The sequence below is a fragment of the Podarcis gaigeae genome, assembly GCF_964106915.1.
Source record: "Podarcis gaigeae genome assembly, chromosome: 1".
NCBI classification, from domain to species: domain Eukaryota; kingdom Metazoa; phylum Chordata; class Lepidosauria; order Squamata; family Lacertidae; genus Podarcis; species Podarcis gaigeae.
In genome coordinates this window covers 44,020,152-44,036,861 of record NC_139678.1, presented here as the reverse complement: position 1 = coordinate 44,036,861, position 16,710 = coordinate 44,020,152, and the positions used below count along the sequence as shown (strand labels likewise).

At 40.5% G+C, this 16,710-nt stretch overlaps 1 protein-coding gene across 6 annotated transcripts in view; it reads right to left on the bottom strand.

Annotated features, from left to right (window-relative positions):
- Positions 1 to 2,820: 2,820 nt before the first annotated feature.
- Positions 2,821 to 16,710, bottom strand: part of LOC310846788 (MAX gene-associated protein-like) — a gene marked incomplete at its 5' end in the record, with an annotated part of 41,508 nt that continues 27,618 nt past the window's right edge. For all 6 annotated transcript variants that reach the window (XM_083743888.1, XM_083743887.1, XM_083743885.1 and 3 more), the window contains 9 exons: positions 2,821 to 6,276; positions 7,925 to 8,077; positions 8,470 to 8,640; positions 9,085 to 9,324; positions 9,601 to 9,712; positions 10,676 to 10,861; positions 11,843 to 11,891; positions 12,334 to 12,458; positions 14,329 to 16,340. In XM_083743888.1, coding sequence (XP_083600014.1) covers positions 5,057 to 6,276; positions 7,925 to 8,077; positions 8,470 to 8,640; positions 9,085 to 9,324; positions 9,601 to 9,712; positions 10,676 to 10,861; positions 11,843 to 11,891; positions 12,334 to 12,458; positions 14,329 to 16,340 — 4,268 coding nt within the window. In that variant the 3' untranslated portion in view covers positions 2,821 to 5,056. The remainder of the gene's footprint in view (positions 6,277 to 7,924; positions 8,078 to 8,469; positions 8,641 to 9,084; positions 9,325 to 9,600; positions 9,713 to 10,675; positions 10,862 to 11,842; positions 11,892 to 12,333; positions 12,459 to 14,328; positions 16,341 to 16,710) is intronic.

The following is a 16,710-nucleotide window of genomic DNA, read 5'->3' as shown; positions in this document are numbered from 1 at the left end:
GTGGCCAGCTAAGACCACTGTATTGCAACTGCCTAAAGGGACTAGTTGCGACAGCTTGCTCTCATACCTCTATCCCCAGAGATAGTAAAGATAAAAGGGCCCCTGAACGTTAGGTCCAGTCACAGACGACTCTGGGGTTGCGGCGCTCATCTCGCTTTATTGGCCGAGGGAGCCGGCGTACAGCTTCCGGGTCATGTGGCCAGCATGACTAAGCCGCTTCTGGCGAATCAGAGCAGCGCACAGAAACGCTGTTTACCTTCCCGCCGGAGCGGTACCTGTTTATCTACTTGCACTTTGACGTGCTTTTGAACTGCTAGGTTGGCAGGAGCAGGGACCGAGCAACGGGAGCTCACCCTGTTGCAGGGAGTCGAACTGCCGACCTTCTGATCGGCAAGTCCTAGGCTCTGTGGTTTAACCCACAGCGCCACCCGTGTCCCCCCACAGAGCCACCCGTGTCCCATCCCCAGAGATACAGGAACCCAATAATTAGAAGGGCATGATGCAGACTGACCCAAACCAGCAACAATATATAACTGATGCACATTTCAGCTTCTTTTACTGCTTCAACGGTAGAATGTGATAAACTGGATCTGCCACAATTCTGCATTCTGGGAAGTAGGTTGAAGCTCATTTTGTTCATGATGAAGCAGTAGCTTAAGTATTTCACTACAAGCCCATATTGTGAGTCAGTACATCAACCTTCAAAAAGTGGGTTGACTGATAGCATGCTGCCTTACAAGCTGTGTTTATGATGCAGAAGCTCTCTGTTCCCTCCTTCATCTTCCTGCAAGCAAAACAGCAACCCAGATGAATCATTTCAGTGAAATCCCTAGCCTGACTGGCCTACAGGTCACATTCTAGCTCACACCAATGAACAGAGTAACTGATTCCTAGAGACACTTCATGTTACCTCAGGAGAAAGCTGTGTCCATACAAAAGCACTTGAAACCAAACCCATGATAGCCCTTAATCCATTATACATCCTTCACCACACATGAGATTCAGCTTTCAGACCATGATGGGAAATGTCAGAGAAATAGTGCTTCCCAATATTATTTCTTACAAAACTATTGATCACTCTTTCAATCCTACTTTGATCCCCCTGTCTTCTGTCCTGCCAGTCCCAATGGGCACCAGTCACGACTGGTGTTAGGACTGCAGCCACACAGGTTGAGCTGCATTATAGTTAAAGGGCTTGGAATTAAGCCAGAATTATATGAATAGGACCTGCAAAACTGAAATCCCTATAAAATGAGCAGATCCCTTGCAAACTCTGTGGCGGCCCAATGGCATCTGTATGCAGAGGGGATTAGACTAGTTGATCTGTATGTCTCATTTACAAACATTTAATGCCCAAAGCTGTGTGCGTTGAGCGACGGAGAACAGATATAGTGCGTTGATATGGATTGCACGCCAATCTAAAGCAATTGGCATCACCTGGTGGCAGACTTTGAGAACAATGTGGACAATTTTCAGCCCTTGCAACCCTCACTCCAGCAGAGGTTTATGTTATGACGCTCACTGGGTCACCTTGGGTCAGTTATTATCTCATCACCAATCCACATGGCTGTTGTGAGAATAAAGCAGGGAAGGGAATCATGTATGCTGCCCAAGGTTCATGGGAGGTAGATTGGGGTAAAGATTAGATGTTCATGGTTGTTAGTCAACTGCATCTTTCTAATGCTGCTAATAAATATATTTATAGAATCATGTCTAAATAATAAATAGCAAAACTAAGGGGCTTTCTCTTAAATTGAAAATGTAAGTCAAGCTGGCAATCACTGATTATACAAAAACAAGGGTGACTTCAGAAACTGGCTCCTTCCAGAAACTGGACACTCTTCCAGCAGCACAACCACTCCAAGTTGTCTTACAGCAGTGGTGGCCAAACTTAGCCCTCCAGCTGTTTTGGGACTACAATTCCCATCATCCCTGACCACAGGTCCTGTTAGCTAGGGATGATGGGAGTTGTAGTCCAAAAACAGCTGGATGGCCAAGTTTGGCCACCACTGTATTAGAGGTTCCATGCTGCAGTCATTGCCTTGTTAAGTTCTGTATAAGTAAGGCTATCAACCAGCACTCTCATGCAAACGCAAGCTCCAGGTATTTTGAGCTCTTAATAAGAAGGAAGCAGTACCCACGGTGCAAATTAAGTCATGGCAGTGGGTACTACATAAGAACGCCAAAAAAGATGGGAGTTGACAGTTGCTGGTCAAAGTTGCTCTATGGGAGTGTTAGCACTTCCATTACGATGGGGACTTGATTTTTTGTTTCTCCCAAAGGTATCCATTACTGATAGGACACAATTCTACCTTATTCTTGCTACGTGAAAGTTGGAAAATGCAGAGTCAAGGCAGAGTTCCAGTCTCCCACCAGATTCTTCCCCACCAAGACCCCAGCATGGTCTTGGAAGTCCACATTCTCAGGGAGTCCCATCCATGAACTACGGTATTTAGCAAGGGAAAAGGTACAGTTCTGCCAAAGAGGGTGGTGTGTATCATAACAACCTCCCTCTTCTAGAACTTTTACCGATTTGCAGCCACTTCACTAGGCTACAGTAGAGACAACATGGTCCCAAATGAGTCAGCGGAGTGCCTAACTGCTATTTAGCTCCTCCTCTTCCAGAACTATCTTCCCTGGTCATTAAACATTTATGTAACTCATTAATGCCTATTTCCTTTTCAGACTGCTTCCTTCCTACTCAACAGAGCAAGACTTTCATTTTGTAACCATTACTACAAGGAATGTGTGATGTAACTTGTGCCCAATAAAACATTTTTCATATGCCTTCTTTCAGAGAAATAATGGTTCATGGCCAGGTTTTAGGTGAAGACTATTTATTTTAATATTACAGATTCTCCATTTTATAGTTACTGAGATAGGCTCTGTGGTTAAATGTTTACAAAAATACCAGTTTTGGGGAAAATTCAGAAAAAGAGAGAATGTACAGTAAAAATGAAATCTGGCATTTCTTTATACTTTTTTTAAAAAAACATTTCAGCCTATTTACAGATGTATTAAAAGTCAAATATCCAGAAATCTTGGACAAATGAAAATGTGCCCATTTCATTTCAGGGTTTCAGTTGTCCTCTCGATTACAAAACACTCTCTATAAAATTCATAATCTTGAAATATTATTTACAAAAATCCCCATACATAATTTTTCCAGACTATATTTGAAACAAAACTCATAGAACTGTTTTAGGATGTACTTGGATTTGCCTTGGGGCCAAACACATATATGGAGGATGAGGGGAAAGAGATAATTATAAGAAAGGTATTCAGTACTTTGAAGATCCTTGCTGATTACTTATGCAGAGTTTCCCCTCTAATTCTTCGATGCCTATTGTTAAATTATAATGCATACGTACAGTCCCTCCAAACCAGCCGTTTTGTCAAAAAGTAAGGTGTCTTTAGTGGTATATTTTTCTGTCAGACCCCTATCTGGATTTTTTAAATAGCTTGATACAAATAGATGGTAGCCAAAAAAGGGCTGAGGGAAGAAGCAGAAAAATTGATGAAAAAGTGCCCCAATGAGAAATGGAGTTCCTAGCATACTGGTGGTGTCAGTGCAGACAAAATGGGAAATTAGCCAACTGAACTAATTTTGATCTCTAAACACAGAAGTGCTGGATTAGATTTTAACCAAGCAGGTTAGGATTACCATGCTAAGTTCCCTTCCAAATCCTAAGGCACTGAATGAACACCATGAAGCATGCAAGAAATGAGAATTTATAAAGGACTGAAGAAGATACTGAATTGCTTCCTCCATTACTCTGACAAGATCCTGCATCCCCATCAAGAACTTTTACTTTGTAGAATTACAAATCAAATCAAATTTAAAGCACATTGCTAAGGCTACATTTCGAAGTGAAGCTCTGGCATGGAGGGAGAGCATGTCTTAACCATTTCTCGTTTTGTATCCTCTATCTTACCCCATTAAGAAAAATATATTAATATCTGTATCTTTTCCTAGTGCAGGTAAAAGCATTTGGCTGCAATTTTCTGTGAAAAACTGAACCAGGCAAGAGAATAAATCCTAGTTTCCCTGTGCTGTGTTTTTTACTTTAAATTGGGAATTTCAGTGGCTACACAGTACATTTAATCAACATCATGAGAAATGATAATGAAACTACCCATCATGTGCAAGTCCACCCCAATACACCTAACCTACACACAGATGGAGAGTGGGAGGGGCTTAATGTATAATGCAGGACACTTTCCTGTATGAGCAAACTGGACCTTGTGTACTACTTTCAGCATGTATGCAGAAGACTGCCTATCGCCAGCTGGTTGAGCCTGCAGATAGGAGCTTCAAATATGAGTAAATCACAACAGGGAGTGGGAAGCCTTAATACTTTCTGCCAGGATAGATGGAACACAGATCTACATTGCTTTGTACAATTATGCAAGACAAGAAAAATGCAGCAATTTTCAGATTTAACAGTGATTGACCTGCTCAGAGCACTCAGATGCCATGTTAGTTCTCAAATTTCTTATTTACAATCATTAGAAATAATATTAACTTTTTGATATATATGAAATGTCATTATTTTATGTATTTACAAAAAAAGCCTGTGTACAAAAATAGACGATCATTTTATAGTAAGAAATCCTTTCACATTCACTAGGTTAAAAGCGAAGCCCCCAAACTATTCAATTTATAGATATTAGAAGAAAAAATACATCTTGTGCCTCAAATGCTTGCATGAGGCCCTTGAGTAATATGTTAAGATATATGTATATAAGCTATTCACAGTCCTGAATAATTTTTCTGAAATGCTAAAAATGTTTGAAAATATCTCTAATGGATGCTTTCTGTGACTGTCAGAAAAGGGCATAATTTATCTGACTAGTCTCTTACTCTTTATTGAATGTCATCTTTTACCAATCAAGTTCAAATTATCTAGCCTCATATATTACATGCACACTGGCACATGCAATCTAAGAATCTAGATGTTGGAGATGTGTCATAATTGAAGTTCTGATTAACTAGGAAAGCCTCTGAAAAATCAAACATTATTACCAAAAAGCACCTGAAGCTAAAGCCACAATACTATTTTGATTCTGCAGCCGCAGGTGCTAAAGTGAGTGTTTCATTACCGTCCTGACTTGGACTAGTCACTGGCTGTGCAGTTTTTATCTCTTTTGAAGCAACAGGTGCCAATGAAGGCATCACCTTAGTATTCTGTCCCTCTGATTCTAATGGAAAGTTAGCAGCTTTTAATCCAAGTGGTGCCAGTTTGGGCATAGGCCTCCATGCCATGTCAGCTTTGCCAGCTTCCAGGTTAGTTTTCATCTGCAGAATGGGAGGTGACACACTTCTTGTCTTTGCCGCAGATTGCTCAGTTTTTCCACTTCCACAACTATTTGCCGCTGAGTGATCAGGATTTGGGTCCTTTACTTCAGATCCTAACATGATTTTTAAAGCATCAGAATCAGACGAAGGATCTCCCGAGTTCTTGTTACCATCAGGTAGATCATCATCATCCAAGTGAAGCAGAAGAGGAGTTATGGAATCACTGCTCTCTTGAACTACTGAAAGGTCCTTAAAGCTCCCACTCATGGCATCAAACGGAAAGGGAGAGCCTTCTGCAGTAGTTGATTGCCTGCGACTTTCCATATCTCCTAGAGAAAAGCCAGAGCTCAGGGAGTTGGGGAGCTCTGATATGTCTGAAGCATCGTCATTCAACTGCTGATTGAGAAATGCAATTTCATTCAGCAGAGAGGTGAGGGTTTCATCTGTGTCATCAGTCTCCTCTATGCCCATTAAGTCATTTGCATCCAGTGCTGGCTCATGTATTGCAGAGGCTACTTTTTGCAGCTCCATTTCTATCCTGGAGTCATTGGGTTCATTAATTTGCAGCTTTTGAAATGAAGACTCTTTTGATTTTTGTCCATCACTTCCCTTGTTCATCTGTTTTAACCTTGCCTGATTTCCGGCTAACTCTTCAGGTTTTGTTGCAAGTGGTTCTGGGGATGCCTTCAAACTAGAGACATTTGTTATTTGTGGGAAATTCTCTTTTCGCTTAAGAGAATCATGTACTGCTCCAGTAGTGCCTCTCCCTTTTACAGAAGAAGGTTCTGCTTCTTCTGGTGACCGAAGACCAGTAGTTTTATGTGATACTACCTGCAAGGAAGACTCAGGTGTCTGGGAATCAGTATCCAAGGTTACATCAGGATTTTTATTTGCAGCCAGGTTTAAATTTGTATCTTCTTCAGTAGCCAGTGATGTCACATTTACTATTCTTGGCATCATGAATGAGTCTTCAGTTTCTGTAAGCCAGAACAAAGAAAGGCCTGTTAGAATACTGGAGACAGGATCTGTCCTAAACGGCTTCTCCAAATGTAAACCACTTAGCACTTCAACAGATCTCCTTCCTTGTTAGCCTCTGTCCGTTCAGGCCTTATAAACATACCCTGAAGGTTTTTTTTTGGGGGGGAGGGAAATTGCCCCAATCTGCATCACTTCACAGTTATTTATAATAAACCTCATTTTCCATTTTGTTGACATTTGAGAAACGGGGTCAGCAGTACTTAGCTAATTGGGAACCACTGCTCTAGATTATTTATGAAGTTAAAAAACACCAAAGTATTACTTGGGGGATCCCAAGATTTCCCTTCTCCGTAAAAACTATCCATTTATTTCTACTCTATGCTGCCTGCTCTTTAAGCAGTTACTGATTCAGAAGAGGACCACCCTCTTTCCATAACCCTGATAACCAATACTCTTGAAGAACTCCAACAGCTGGGCGAGGCAGGACTTCCTTTTGCAGAAGTAATAAAAAACATTCTCCTTCAGCAGGAGTGGCAAGCCACATTTGGCCTGAGGGTCATTTTCACCTCTGGCCACCCACTGCCCTCGAATGCAAAACTCATGTATGTGCACAGTGTACACATACAGTACACACAGTGTACCCTCTTCCTCAGCTGATGAATTCAAACTGTCGCCTCAAAAGTGCGGTTTGCATCCCTTTCAGGGTAAGGGGCTGGGTGTGTGTCTACTTTATTTCTCTTTTTTCTTTTTACAGTCCCAATCAGTGGACTGGCATGTGGACAAAAAGTGGAGTGGGGGGGACGACAAATTAGGACCCTGGACTGGGATAAGGAAGTCCTGTAAAAAAAGGTATTTAATAATAATTTCCACTATTTTAAGCTGAGCAGATGTTAAGCTAACTGGTCTGTCATTTCACAGATTCTTCACTGAACCCATTTAAAAAGCTGTGTTACATCAGCTACTTTCTAATTCTCTGGTGCAGAGGTCAATTTTAGGGACAATCTTCTGATGCCTGTATCATTTCTGGGGCAATTCACACTATGGCCACTGACAACAACTACTCATAGGTCCAGGCATACATGCCTTATCCTCAGAGGTGCTGGATGCCAGTTGTTCATGAGGTAATCTTTATACTGCCAAATACACCCCTACCCCAGCACTGTACATGTGAATATAATGAAGTTTTTGTTACTGCAGCCACATTTTAAAGCAGCACAGGCCACATTTGCATGGGAACACCTGTGAGACTTGAGACATACACTATGAACTTCTTTAACTATAGTGATCACATATGTTGCGAGTTCTAACACAAATCATTTGTGGGCAGTGCTGGAAAGTCTGCACTGTACATTTTTGGCAACAAAGGACTGTTGAGGTGAGACAGTAATATTTATTACATCCTGACAGGCTTATGTAGTTGTTTACATTTCCTTGAGTAGCCAGTCATTTTTGTGATCATTCTATGCTTCTTTTAAAGGTTTTTTATGTTGCTGTACACCGCCCTGATCTTTTGCAAGAGGGTAGTAGATAAGTATTTCTATAAATCAATTAAATACAATAGGGAGAAAGAGGAAGCATGTAAGTTATTGCAGTTAGAATTCATTTTTTCAGTGCCAGAAATTTAGTAAGGAACTAATGCAAGTTTACCTGAAGTGAGCTCTGGAGCTGTTTCTGCAACTGGAGTGAGTGAGTTACTGGTTACAGCAGACAAGGTAATGGGAACTGTGGAGTTCGGAAGGATACCTTTCACTTCCACTGGTACTGCTGAGCCTGGCAACTGAATCATCACAGAAGCAATACCTTATATTAAGCGAGAAACAGTGAGTTAACTTTCACACATACTGTCAAGGAAAAAAATATTAAGCAGATTAGCTATTATGGTAAACACATGGTTTCAGAGGAACATTTTGTTTCATCTTATCTAGTAACAGGTACCATCCACAAGATTCCTTGTACTATTTGTATATCAATATCTCCTTGATATTCCTTCAGCAAAAATCAATTATCTACTTCTCTAAGGCATAGATACAGAAATAAGTATTGCATTTTTTAAATATCAAGACTGGAAACTGGAAGAGACAACCTAAGAGAAATATTTTTCACTTTTTATGAAGAATGCTTGCTTTTAAAAGTTCCATTCAGAAATAGTCACGCATCCAGCTTTGATTTTTCAGTCATTTTGTGACCTTTACCTGGCTGTCCTGTCCCATTACTGCTGTCAGCCTCTGATTTGAGTTCAGTTTGCAGGAGTGTGGAAGGGAAGGCAGCAACTTGTCCTGGCACCAAGGGACTCTTGAATGCAAGCACCTGGCCATTTGCTGTCATTACTAGGCTAGCATTTGTTAATGTCATGGGTATGTCCCCTACAAGGAAGTCAAAAGAAAGATGTGTGAAGATAAGAGTGTAAAAAGTGAAGCAGCGTCATATATATCAATATTAACTTCGCCAATCAACCTCGTAGCATTCAAAAATGTAACCCACTGTTACCAATACTAACAAATTTAACACCACACAGCAAGTTTTAAGCAGCAAATGTGAAAACAAATCAATTTTGCAAAAAATATTAAAATAAGATGGCAGTAACAAAGTACTGTCTTACACAGGCTGAACTATATACTAGAGGTATGTGAGAATTACATGTTTTCTATTGGTAAGTCTCCTTACTTTTGTTTTAATTTAAAAAAATGTGCACTATGCATAATATAGCAGGCTATGTGAGACTTGCAAGTACAATGCTTCCAAGAATACCCTTTTGCTTAGATTCCCATTTGTGTGATATTCAACTAATCCATGTTCACTTAGCCTACCTGTGGCACAGCTTCCTTTCCTGGAAAGTATCAATGGTTTTGTATGCTTGCTGGACAAGGTTGCTGGTTTCATCTCTTTAAAGAGAGAAGAGGGGCTGTTTTCCACTGAGGGCTTAGCAGTCTCCAGAGTTTCAACCACATCCATAGGTTCTGCTTGCTGCTGCTTCTTTTGTGCTTCTACCGCTTTCTGTTTTGCATAAATGTATTCTAGCTTCTTCAAGACGACTTCCTGTGTCTTGCCTACAGAGGAAAGGAGTAGTCAAGTTCTCCCTCATATCTAGCGTACTTCCCGAAACTTAAACACGCAGTGTTTCATAGAACAAAACTTACACAACATTACTTGACATACCTAGACAACTTTACAGGTCTTGGGGTTTAATTTCCATGGAGTAAAAAACTTCAGCAACTTAGTACCTTTCATGTATTTGAAATAGTAGCTCTTGGGGCAATCCCTGGATCCCCATATCCCAGAGGCTCTCTTCAGGTTTTACGGCTTTCTCTTTAATGTCAACTCACCTGAAAGGGCAGATACTTTACGGATCAAGGTGTCCTGCTTGCGCATCAACAAGTTTTTCTGACCCAAGAGTTTGTCTGCTTGATCCGTTAGCCCCTGTATCTCTTCCAAGGCCTGAAAAAGGACCAAGGACTCACTTTTAGATTCCAGTAGAATATACCTAAAAGTAAATAAAGGCAGCTTCTCTTTCTTCCTACTTATGTGGAAGAGAGATTTGTGAAAAGTTAAACAAAAAAACTGCAAACTGCTTCTGCTACATTCTGAAGATAGATCTCCTGAGAGCGTTTTAGAGGAAAAAGCAGCACTCTACAAAGAAGGCAAGCCAAATACCTGGCAAAAACAGAGTGTGAATGATAAACTGCAGTTGTTTTGCTTTTGTTTTTACCAAAGGTGCTATGAAAAAGAATTGATGAGACACAAAATAGGCACTTAAGAGGTTTTCAATTGCTATTCACATGTCTTTTGAGTTTCCAGTATGTAATGCGGAGATGAAATGCTCAGTTGATCAATCCATTGGATTAATCAATTAAAACCTTTTCATAATAATAATAATAATAATTTATTATTTGTACCCTGCCCATCTGGCTGGGTTTCCCCAGCCACTCTGGGCGGCTTCCATAGAAACAAAAAATACACTAAAATATCACACATTAAAAACTTAAGATGTCTTCTGAATAAATTAAAAATGTGTCTCTACTTAATTGGGAAGATCTTTTGAAAAGTAATAGTTAGTTTGACAAGCAATTCTTAAATATCCCTGTGAGCTGCCCTCTTAGAAAAGGGACCACTCCCTTCCCTCACACAGAGAATGGGATGCCTTTTTTAATATAGTTCCTTCCATGAGACATACAAGCATTAAAAATCCAAACAAAGCATTTTCTCTTTGGAGTGACTGTTCTTGCTCAAAAATCCAATTTATGCTGATTCATACCACTAACAAATCAATCAATCAATCAATCAATCAATCAATCAAAGATTCTATAGTCAGGTGAATAGTAACTGCAGAAATGTCCATCTCTTTTTCTGTCAACATGCAACTTTGTCCTGCTGCCTCCCTCCAAGATATAAAATACCAACCTGTTTCAGGATGAAACATTTGGAAACCTTGGGGACCATCTGCAATCCTAAAGTAACCTTCAGTTTTTCAAAGAGTCTCCTCATTTCCTTACGACGGCGACGTTCATTTGCTGTGTGTGTTTCGCGGTAATTTGAAAAGGTTTCTTCCTCATTCTTTGGCTTTTTGTTTGGCAATTCAGGTTGTTGCTGAAAAGCAAAAACACAGCTCTTCTTGCGAACTGTTCAAAACATATAGACATGCAGCCCAAACAGTGACTCGTACATGTATAACTTTAAGTTCTGGTCCAGCATTTCAACAAAACTGAATGGAACTTTTAAAAGGTGGAGCTTAAGGAGGTATCTGACTCTGGAGATGCTGCATGGGAAATGAGTGAGCCATGAATGAACCGGAGCAAAAGCTATTGATTCTCAGTTAGAACAATGAGTGTTACAAAATCTAGGCACAACTACATGTGCGAGGAATGCCCTCAGCAGTGGTGGTCACAAGTAAAGTCCAAAGTATATAGCAAATTAATTCTGCAGAAAACATTAAAATAAGATGGCAGGAACAAAGTACTGTCTTAGACAGGCTGAACTATGAGCAACCCACCTGAGCCAATGATTCACTAAAACTATTAAAATTGGGACATAAACACCAGCAAGCAAAAAAAACCCCCAAAATAAAGGAAAAATCTCCAGGTGTTAGAAATGAAATACATTTTTAAATATTGAATTTCTTGCACTTGGATTTCCCCTTTTTCCTACTGACCCAGGGAACAGCAATGTGTGCAAAGGAGAAGGACATAGCAATGCAGACTCTTCTGCAATAGCCAGTCCTTGGAACCTTCATTTTCTTGTTCTGGATATCTCATAGCCAAGCTGGCCCCCTATCGCTTGAGAGTAGAACCAGATGCTGTTAACAATGGCACCCCCATACAGAGCTCTCCTGTTTTTCCCTGCTTTTCAACATTCATATACTCTGTCTCACTGGAGGAAAAACACTGGTAAGTCTTACTAAATATTATGGAGGTGGAGCGGGGCATGATACGGGATTTGCATATTAGGTACTAAACAGCGGCACATCTTGCTCCACCCTTAGAAACACTAAAAAATAAACTGGTGCATCTTTGGGACTGGCAACATGTATTACAGAGAAGAAGAAAAACAAGTAAACAGACATGTATCTACCTTGGGAGTCTTGGCAATCTTCTGACTAGAATGGTCATGCACAGAGTTCCTGCAAGAGAAAAATGGATGTCATTTTGGTTGTGCGGGTTTCCAGTCGGGTTTATCTTAAGACACATGGATGCCCCTGTCCCTCAGAGGAGCAATTCTTTGTCACAAAGGAGTAACTGCTTGTCCTGCGTCCCTAATAAGGATCATCTTTTTCCCCCTTCAGAATGGCACCCAAAACCCTCATTCTCCATGGCAGTGTGGTGCAGCTATAATGTCTCTGAAGGTCTCCAGGTCAACTACCTTGGCCTCAAGGAAACAATCTTGTTCCCTGAAGCACAATGTCTTCTGTGGCAGTGGGGTGCTACATGGGGCCTCAAGCCTCTTCCTCCAAAGAGGTCTCATTAGCGCCTAGGTCAAGTGGGATCATTACATTTTTAATGATCTAGAACTACATAATTGATGGTAAAAATATTACAATTATTATTATTATTTTAAATGCTTACAGTTGTTTGGACAATATGACATGGGCAGCTGTAGCTTTCAGCCGAGCAATGTTAATTTGCTCTGTAAGTTCCTCCACAGTCTCAATGTCCACATTCTCCTCTGATCCGTTAGATTCACTTTCACTCTGAAACAAGATTTAAAAGACAATGATCAACTTACAGACAATTAACAGCAAGACATGCTAGTTCTTTTAAAAAAATAAGTATGTAAGAAAAAACTACATCTTTAAGAAGTGATGATATAATTCACAGCAATTTTTCTATGCAACAACTGCATTGATAAAATTAAGTATTTTTAACACTAAAGCAGATATAACATTGATATAAAAACAAGTATTGAATCACTGAGGAAGTATAGCAGAATTCATAAACGTAAAAGTATAAGCAAACAATAATCAGTTTAATCTGAAACTTTGTATCATAACAACTGAAAACATGATAGTTTGTCCATGCAGTGTCAGGCACAATCTTTTGTTACTACTCTCATGTAACTGCGGAATGCATTTACATTCTGTAGATATAACAGAAATGTTCCATGTTGTAAAAGAAACAGGCAGAAAAAAGAAAACAACTTCATTCTAAATTGCAAGTATTTTCTTTTTAAACTGTTAATAAAAATTAAACATACAAATCATACGAAAATAAACAAGTTATCCTGAAGCAAAGAAAAGTTAGCAATGGGGGAAGAAGTATGCTGAATCTTGATACCAATTAAAAACCCACATATGTTCAAGGTGTAATAGAAAAATGGTGCATGGGAAAATGGATACAAGTCAGTAGTTTTTTTTACAGGTACTATGTAACTTACATAGTTACACATTTTGAATACGTTTTGTTTCATCATGTACATGGAAGCTCAATACTGTATATCTTATGATCTACATCCTAGATATTACCTTGAGAAGCCAGCATCACTACTCTTGCAGGTTAGTTCTTTTAAATGGACAATTTGCCCAGACTTGAAACTTAAGATTAGAACCAATGTCAGTACCCAACTAACTTGTTCCACCAGCACAAGGCTTTCTGACTGTGCAACATAATTTCCCCCTTCACTCACACATGCCCTGTGCCCTCTCTAAATCCACTCTGAAGGACTAAGTGAAAACCCAGAACATTATTTTTTTTTTGCGGGGGGGAGTTCCATTGTGCAAGCATGAATATTTGCACTGACAAGAAGAGTTTCTTAGCGCTAAAGGATATCAAGATCAACATACAATGGTGCCCCGCAAGACGAATGCCCCGCAAGACGGAAAACTCGCTAGACGAAAGTTTTCCGTTTTGGAGGTGCTTTGCAAAACGAATTTCCTATGGGCTTGCTTCACAAGACGAAAATGTCTTGCGAGTTCCTGCGGGTTTTTTCCCCTCCCCACCCCTTTTTCTAAGCCGCTAAGCCGCTTATCCGCTAAGCTGATAAGCCGCTAAAAGCCACTAAAAGCCGCTAATAGCGCTAATCCGCTAAGCCGTCAATGGGCTTGCTTCGCAAGACGAAAAAACCGCTAGACGAAGAGTCTCGCAGAACGGATTGCTCTTCTATTTAAACTACTCACTTTGGAAAACAACCCATTATTTTTTGTATAATTGGCCAAGAATTCAGTTTTGAAGTATTTAAATAGTTTCCTCCTTTATAAGGCAGTGATTTATAACCCTAAGTCCACCCCTGCCTTGCAGTTCTTCGTTGTTCTTCCTTCCCACTACCTGCTCTGTCCTCATCACAGTTCTTAATGTCTTACCTATTACTTCTTTTTACCTACTTAATGTCTGTGGCTTTCAAACTTTTACTTACCTGAAAACCAATACATACATCTGATCACAAACTAATAATCAGGAATAGTACAAAATCATAGGATGCAGGCACAAACCAAGGGCTGAGTGAACATAAAAGTCTTTGGCACTATCATTGGAGGGAAAGAAAGAAATGACAGCATGCAAAATCCATATAAAACCAGCAAAACAATTTTACAATGACTTGTGCTTCCAATTTAAAGATGTACTCACCAGTGTTTCTACATTCACTATATCTTCACTTTGATAGCCAGATGCTTCGTCGGCCATCTCATCTGCAGAATCATCTGTTTTTTCATCTTTTTCTGTATTATCCGTGGTAATATTAATAATGGCAGGCAGAGAATCCTTTCTGTGATAGCTGGTTTTCAGTATATTCTGTTGTTTCTCACATTTAGGAAATTTCTTTACAAACTCATCAGCACCATTCTTATTTTTGTTTTCCAAAGCATCTGAAGGCCTCGATGTTTTGCTCCAAGTTTTGCCAACTTGAACAAGGCCATCTTTAACAGTCAAGTTATCTTTCTGAACACCAGTATCTCTTTTATATGACAATTCTAGTGCATTATTTACATATTTGCTTCCCAAGGTGGTATTTTGACCATTTGCACTAGTAACCTTATGCTTCCTTCTGACCTCGCCTCTATCCCTCTGTGCTGCCACAGAATGACCCTTTTCCTTCATGTTTTGCCCTAGTAGTTCCTGGTCTTCATTTCCCCGTGGACTCAGATATGATTTCGTTTTTTTCTCCAGTTTTTCTGCACAATTCGTTTGTACCTTGCACTCATCCCAAGGCTTCTGAGATGGTTCAATAATCATTTCCTCATCTGTTTCTAACTGTTTCTGTTCAGCTCCTTCTGAATCAGTTGCTGTGCTTTGTGTTTGCTCAGAGTGCGCTTCTTCCTCATTTGAGTTCTTTAGTTGTGCTACTTTCTGCTTGTTTAATGCATCATGTGCAAGGACTGCAGTTTGACTGCAACTCTCAGTAACACTCTCAGAACTACATGAAACTTCATTTGGGGTGTCTTCAGGATGTTTAACATTAGCCATCACTTTATTTCCCCCAGACTTTATTTCCTGGCTGATGTAGGAGTTGTCCAATGATGCAATCTCAGGTTCAAGGATAGGATCATAACTTGCTAATTCTTCCAAAATTTCTGCATCCTTCTCGGCTGTCTCTGAGGTTATAGCATTCCTGTCACACATGAGCTTTTCACAAGAGGGCTCTAAATGGTTTTCTGGCAACTTATTTTCTTCCTGTATGGAATCTGACATTGTGACTTCTGACCCCATAGCCTCCACCTCTTGTAAGCATCTTGTCTTTCCTTCTGGCTTAACTGAACTCAACTCATCTTTCTGAGATGTGCTATTTACCTCAACTTGTTTCAAAATGGAAGTTGGAACTTTCTTCTGCCCTGGAACCTGAAGCAAGGCAAAACTGCCTGACTGAAGAGCTATTAGATGATCTGTACTATCTGGTGTGCTGCTGGTGTCGTATGTTATTTTAGAATCTGAAGTTGTCTGACTAACCCCCAAAGGAGAAATCCTCATAGTCAAAGTGCCAGCCTGTGAGACAGGAGAAATGACCGGTTCTGACTGAGCAGCTGAAATAGGAAGTGTGGGCCCAGATCCAATGGCCTGCGATGTCTGGTCTGTAGGTGGGGCCATGGTTGAAGCAGAAGGAGCTTCAGCAGCACAGGACACGGCTGAAGCAGGAGACATGGATAACCCTGAAGGAGCTTCAGTGGCAGAAGATATGGGTGAAGCAGTAGGGAGCACAGGTAACATTAATGGGGTCTCAGTGGTAGGGGTTCTGGGTAATACAGAAGCTTCTGTGGTACTAAGGGGCATGGTCAAAGCAGGAGGGTCCTCAGCAGCAGTGGGCACAGGCAAAACTGAAGGAGTTTCAGCAGCAGGGGGCATAGGCGTAATGGAAGGGGCAACAGACGACCCCAAAGGAACCCCAGCAGTAGGGGGCACAGATAACATCAAAGGGGCAGAGATGGTTTGGATTCCAGATAATATAGAAGCAGCTGCAGTGGTTGCCGTCTCGGGCAAAACAGACATGGCCTTTGTTGTTGGAGAAACAGACAATACAGGAGGCGTTGCAGACAGAACCGAAGCAGCCAGGGTGGTTGGGATCACTGATGAAACCACAGAGGACTGACACACAGATACCTCAGGAAGCTTAGAAGGGCTTGGCAACCGGATTTCTACAACAGATCCTGTAATGAATTGAGAAATGCTATTAGTAATTCTTGCCACCTGATAACTCATTTTTGTTTGATGAAAGCAAACTGTGCAAGGATAGTTTTGAAAGGGGGAAAAATTTGTTTTGTTTTTGGCTCACTGCTCATGGTTTCTCTCAAAACAAACCATGAGACTGGGTTCGAAAACATATGACAATGCTCTTTGGGGAGGAAGGGTGGGGTATAAATTTAATAAGTAATAAACTCCGGCTTGTTTCTGGCAGTGCAGCAGCCAGAAATGCATTAGCTATGAGCACCTGCACGTCTTCAATTGGGTTATACCAAAGTTTAGTTTCAACTATGGTTCAACATTTTGTACAAACCAGGCTACAGAAGTCATTGGAAG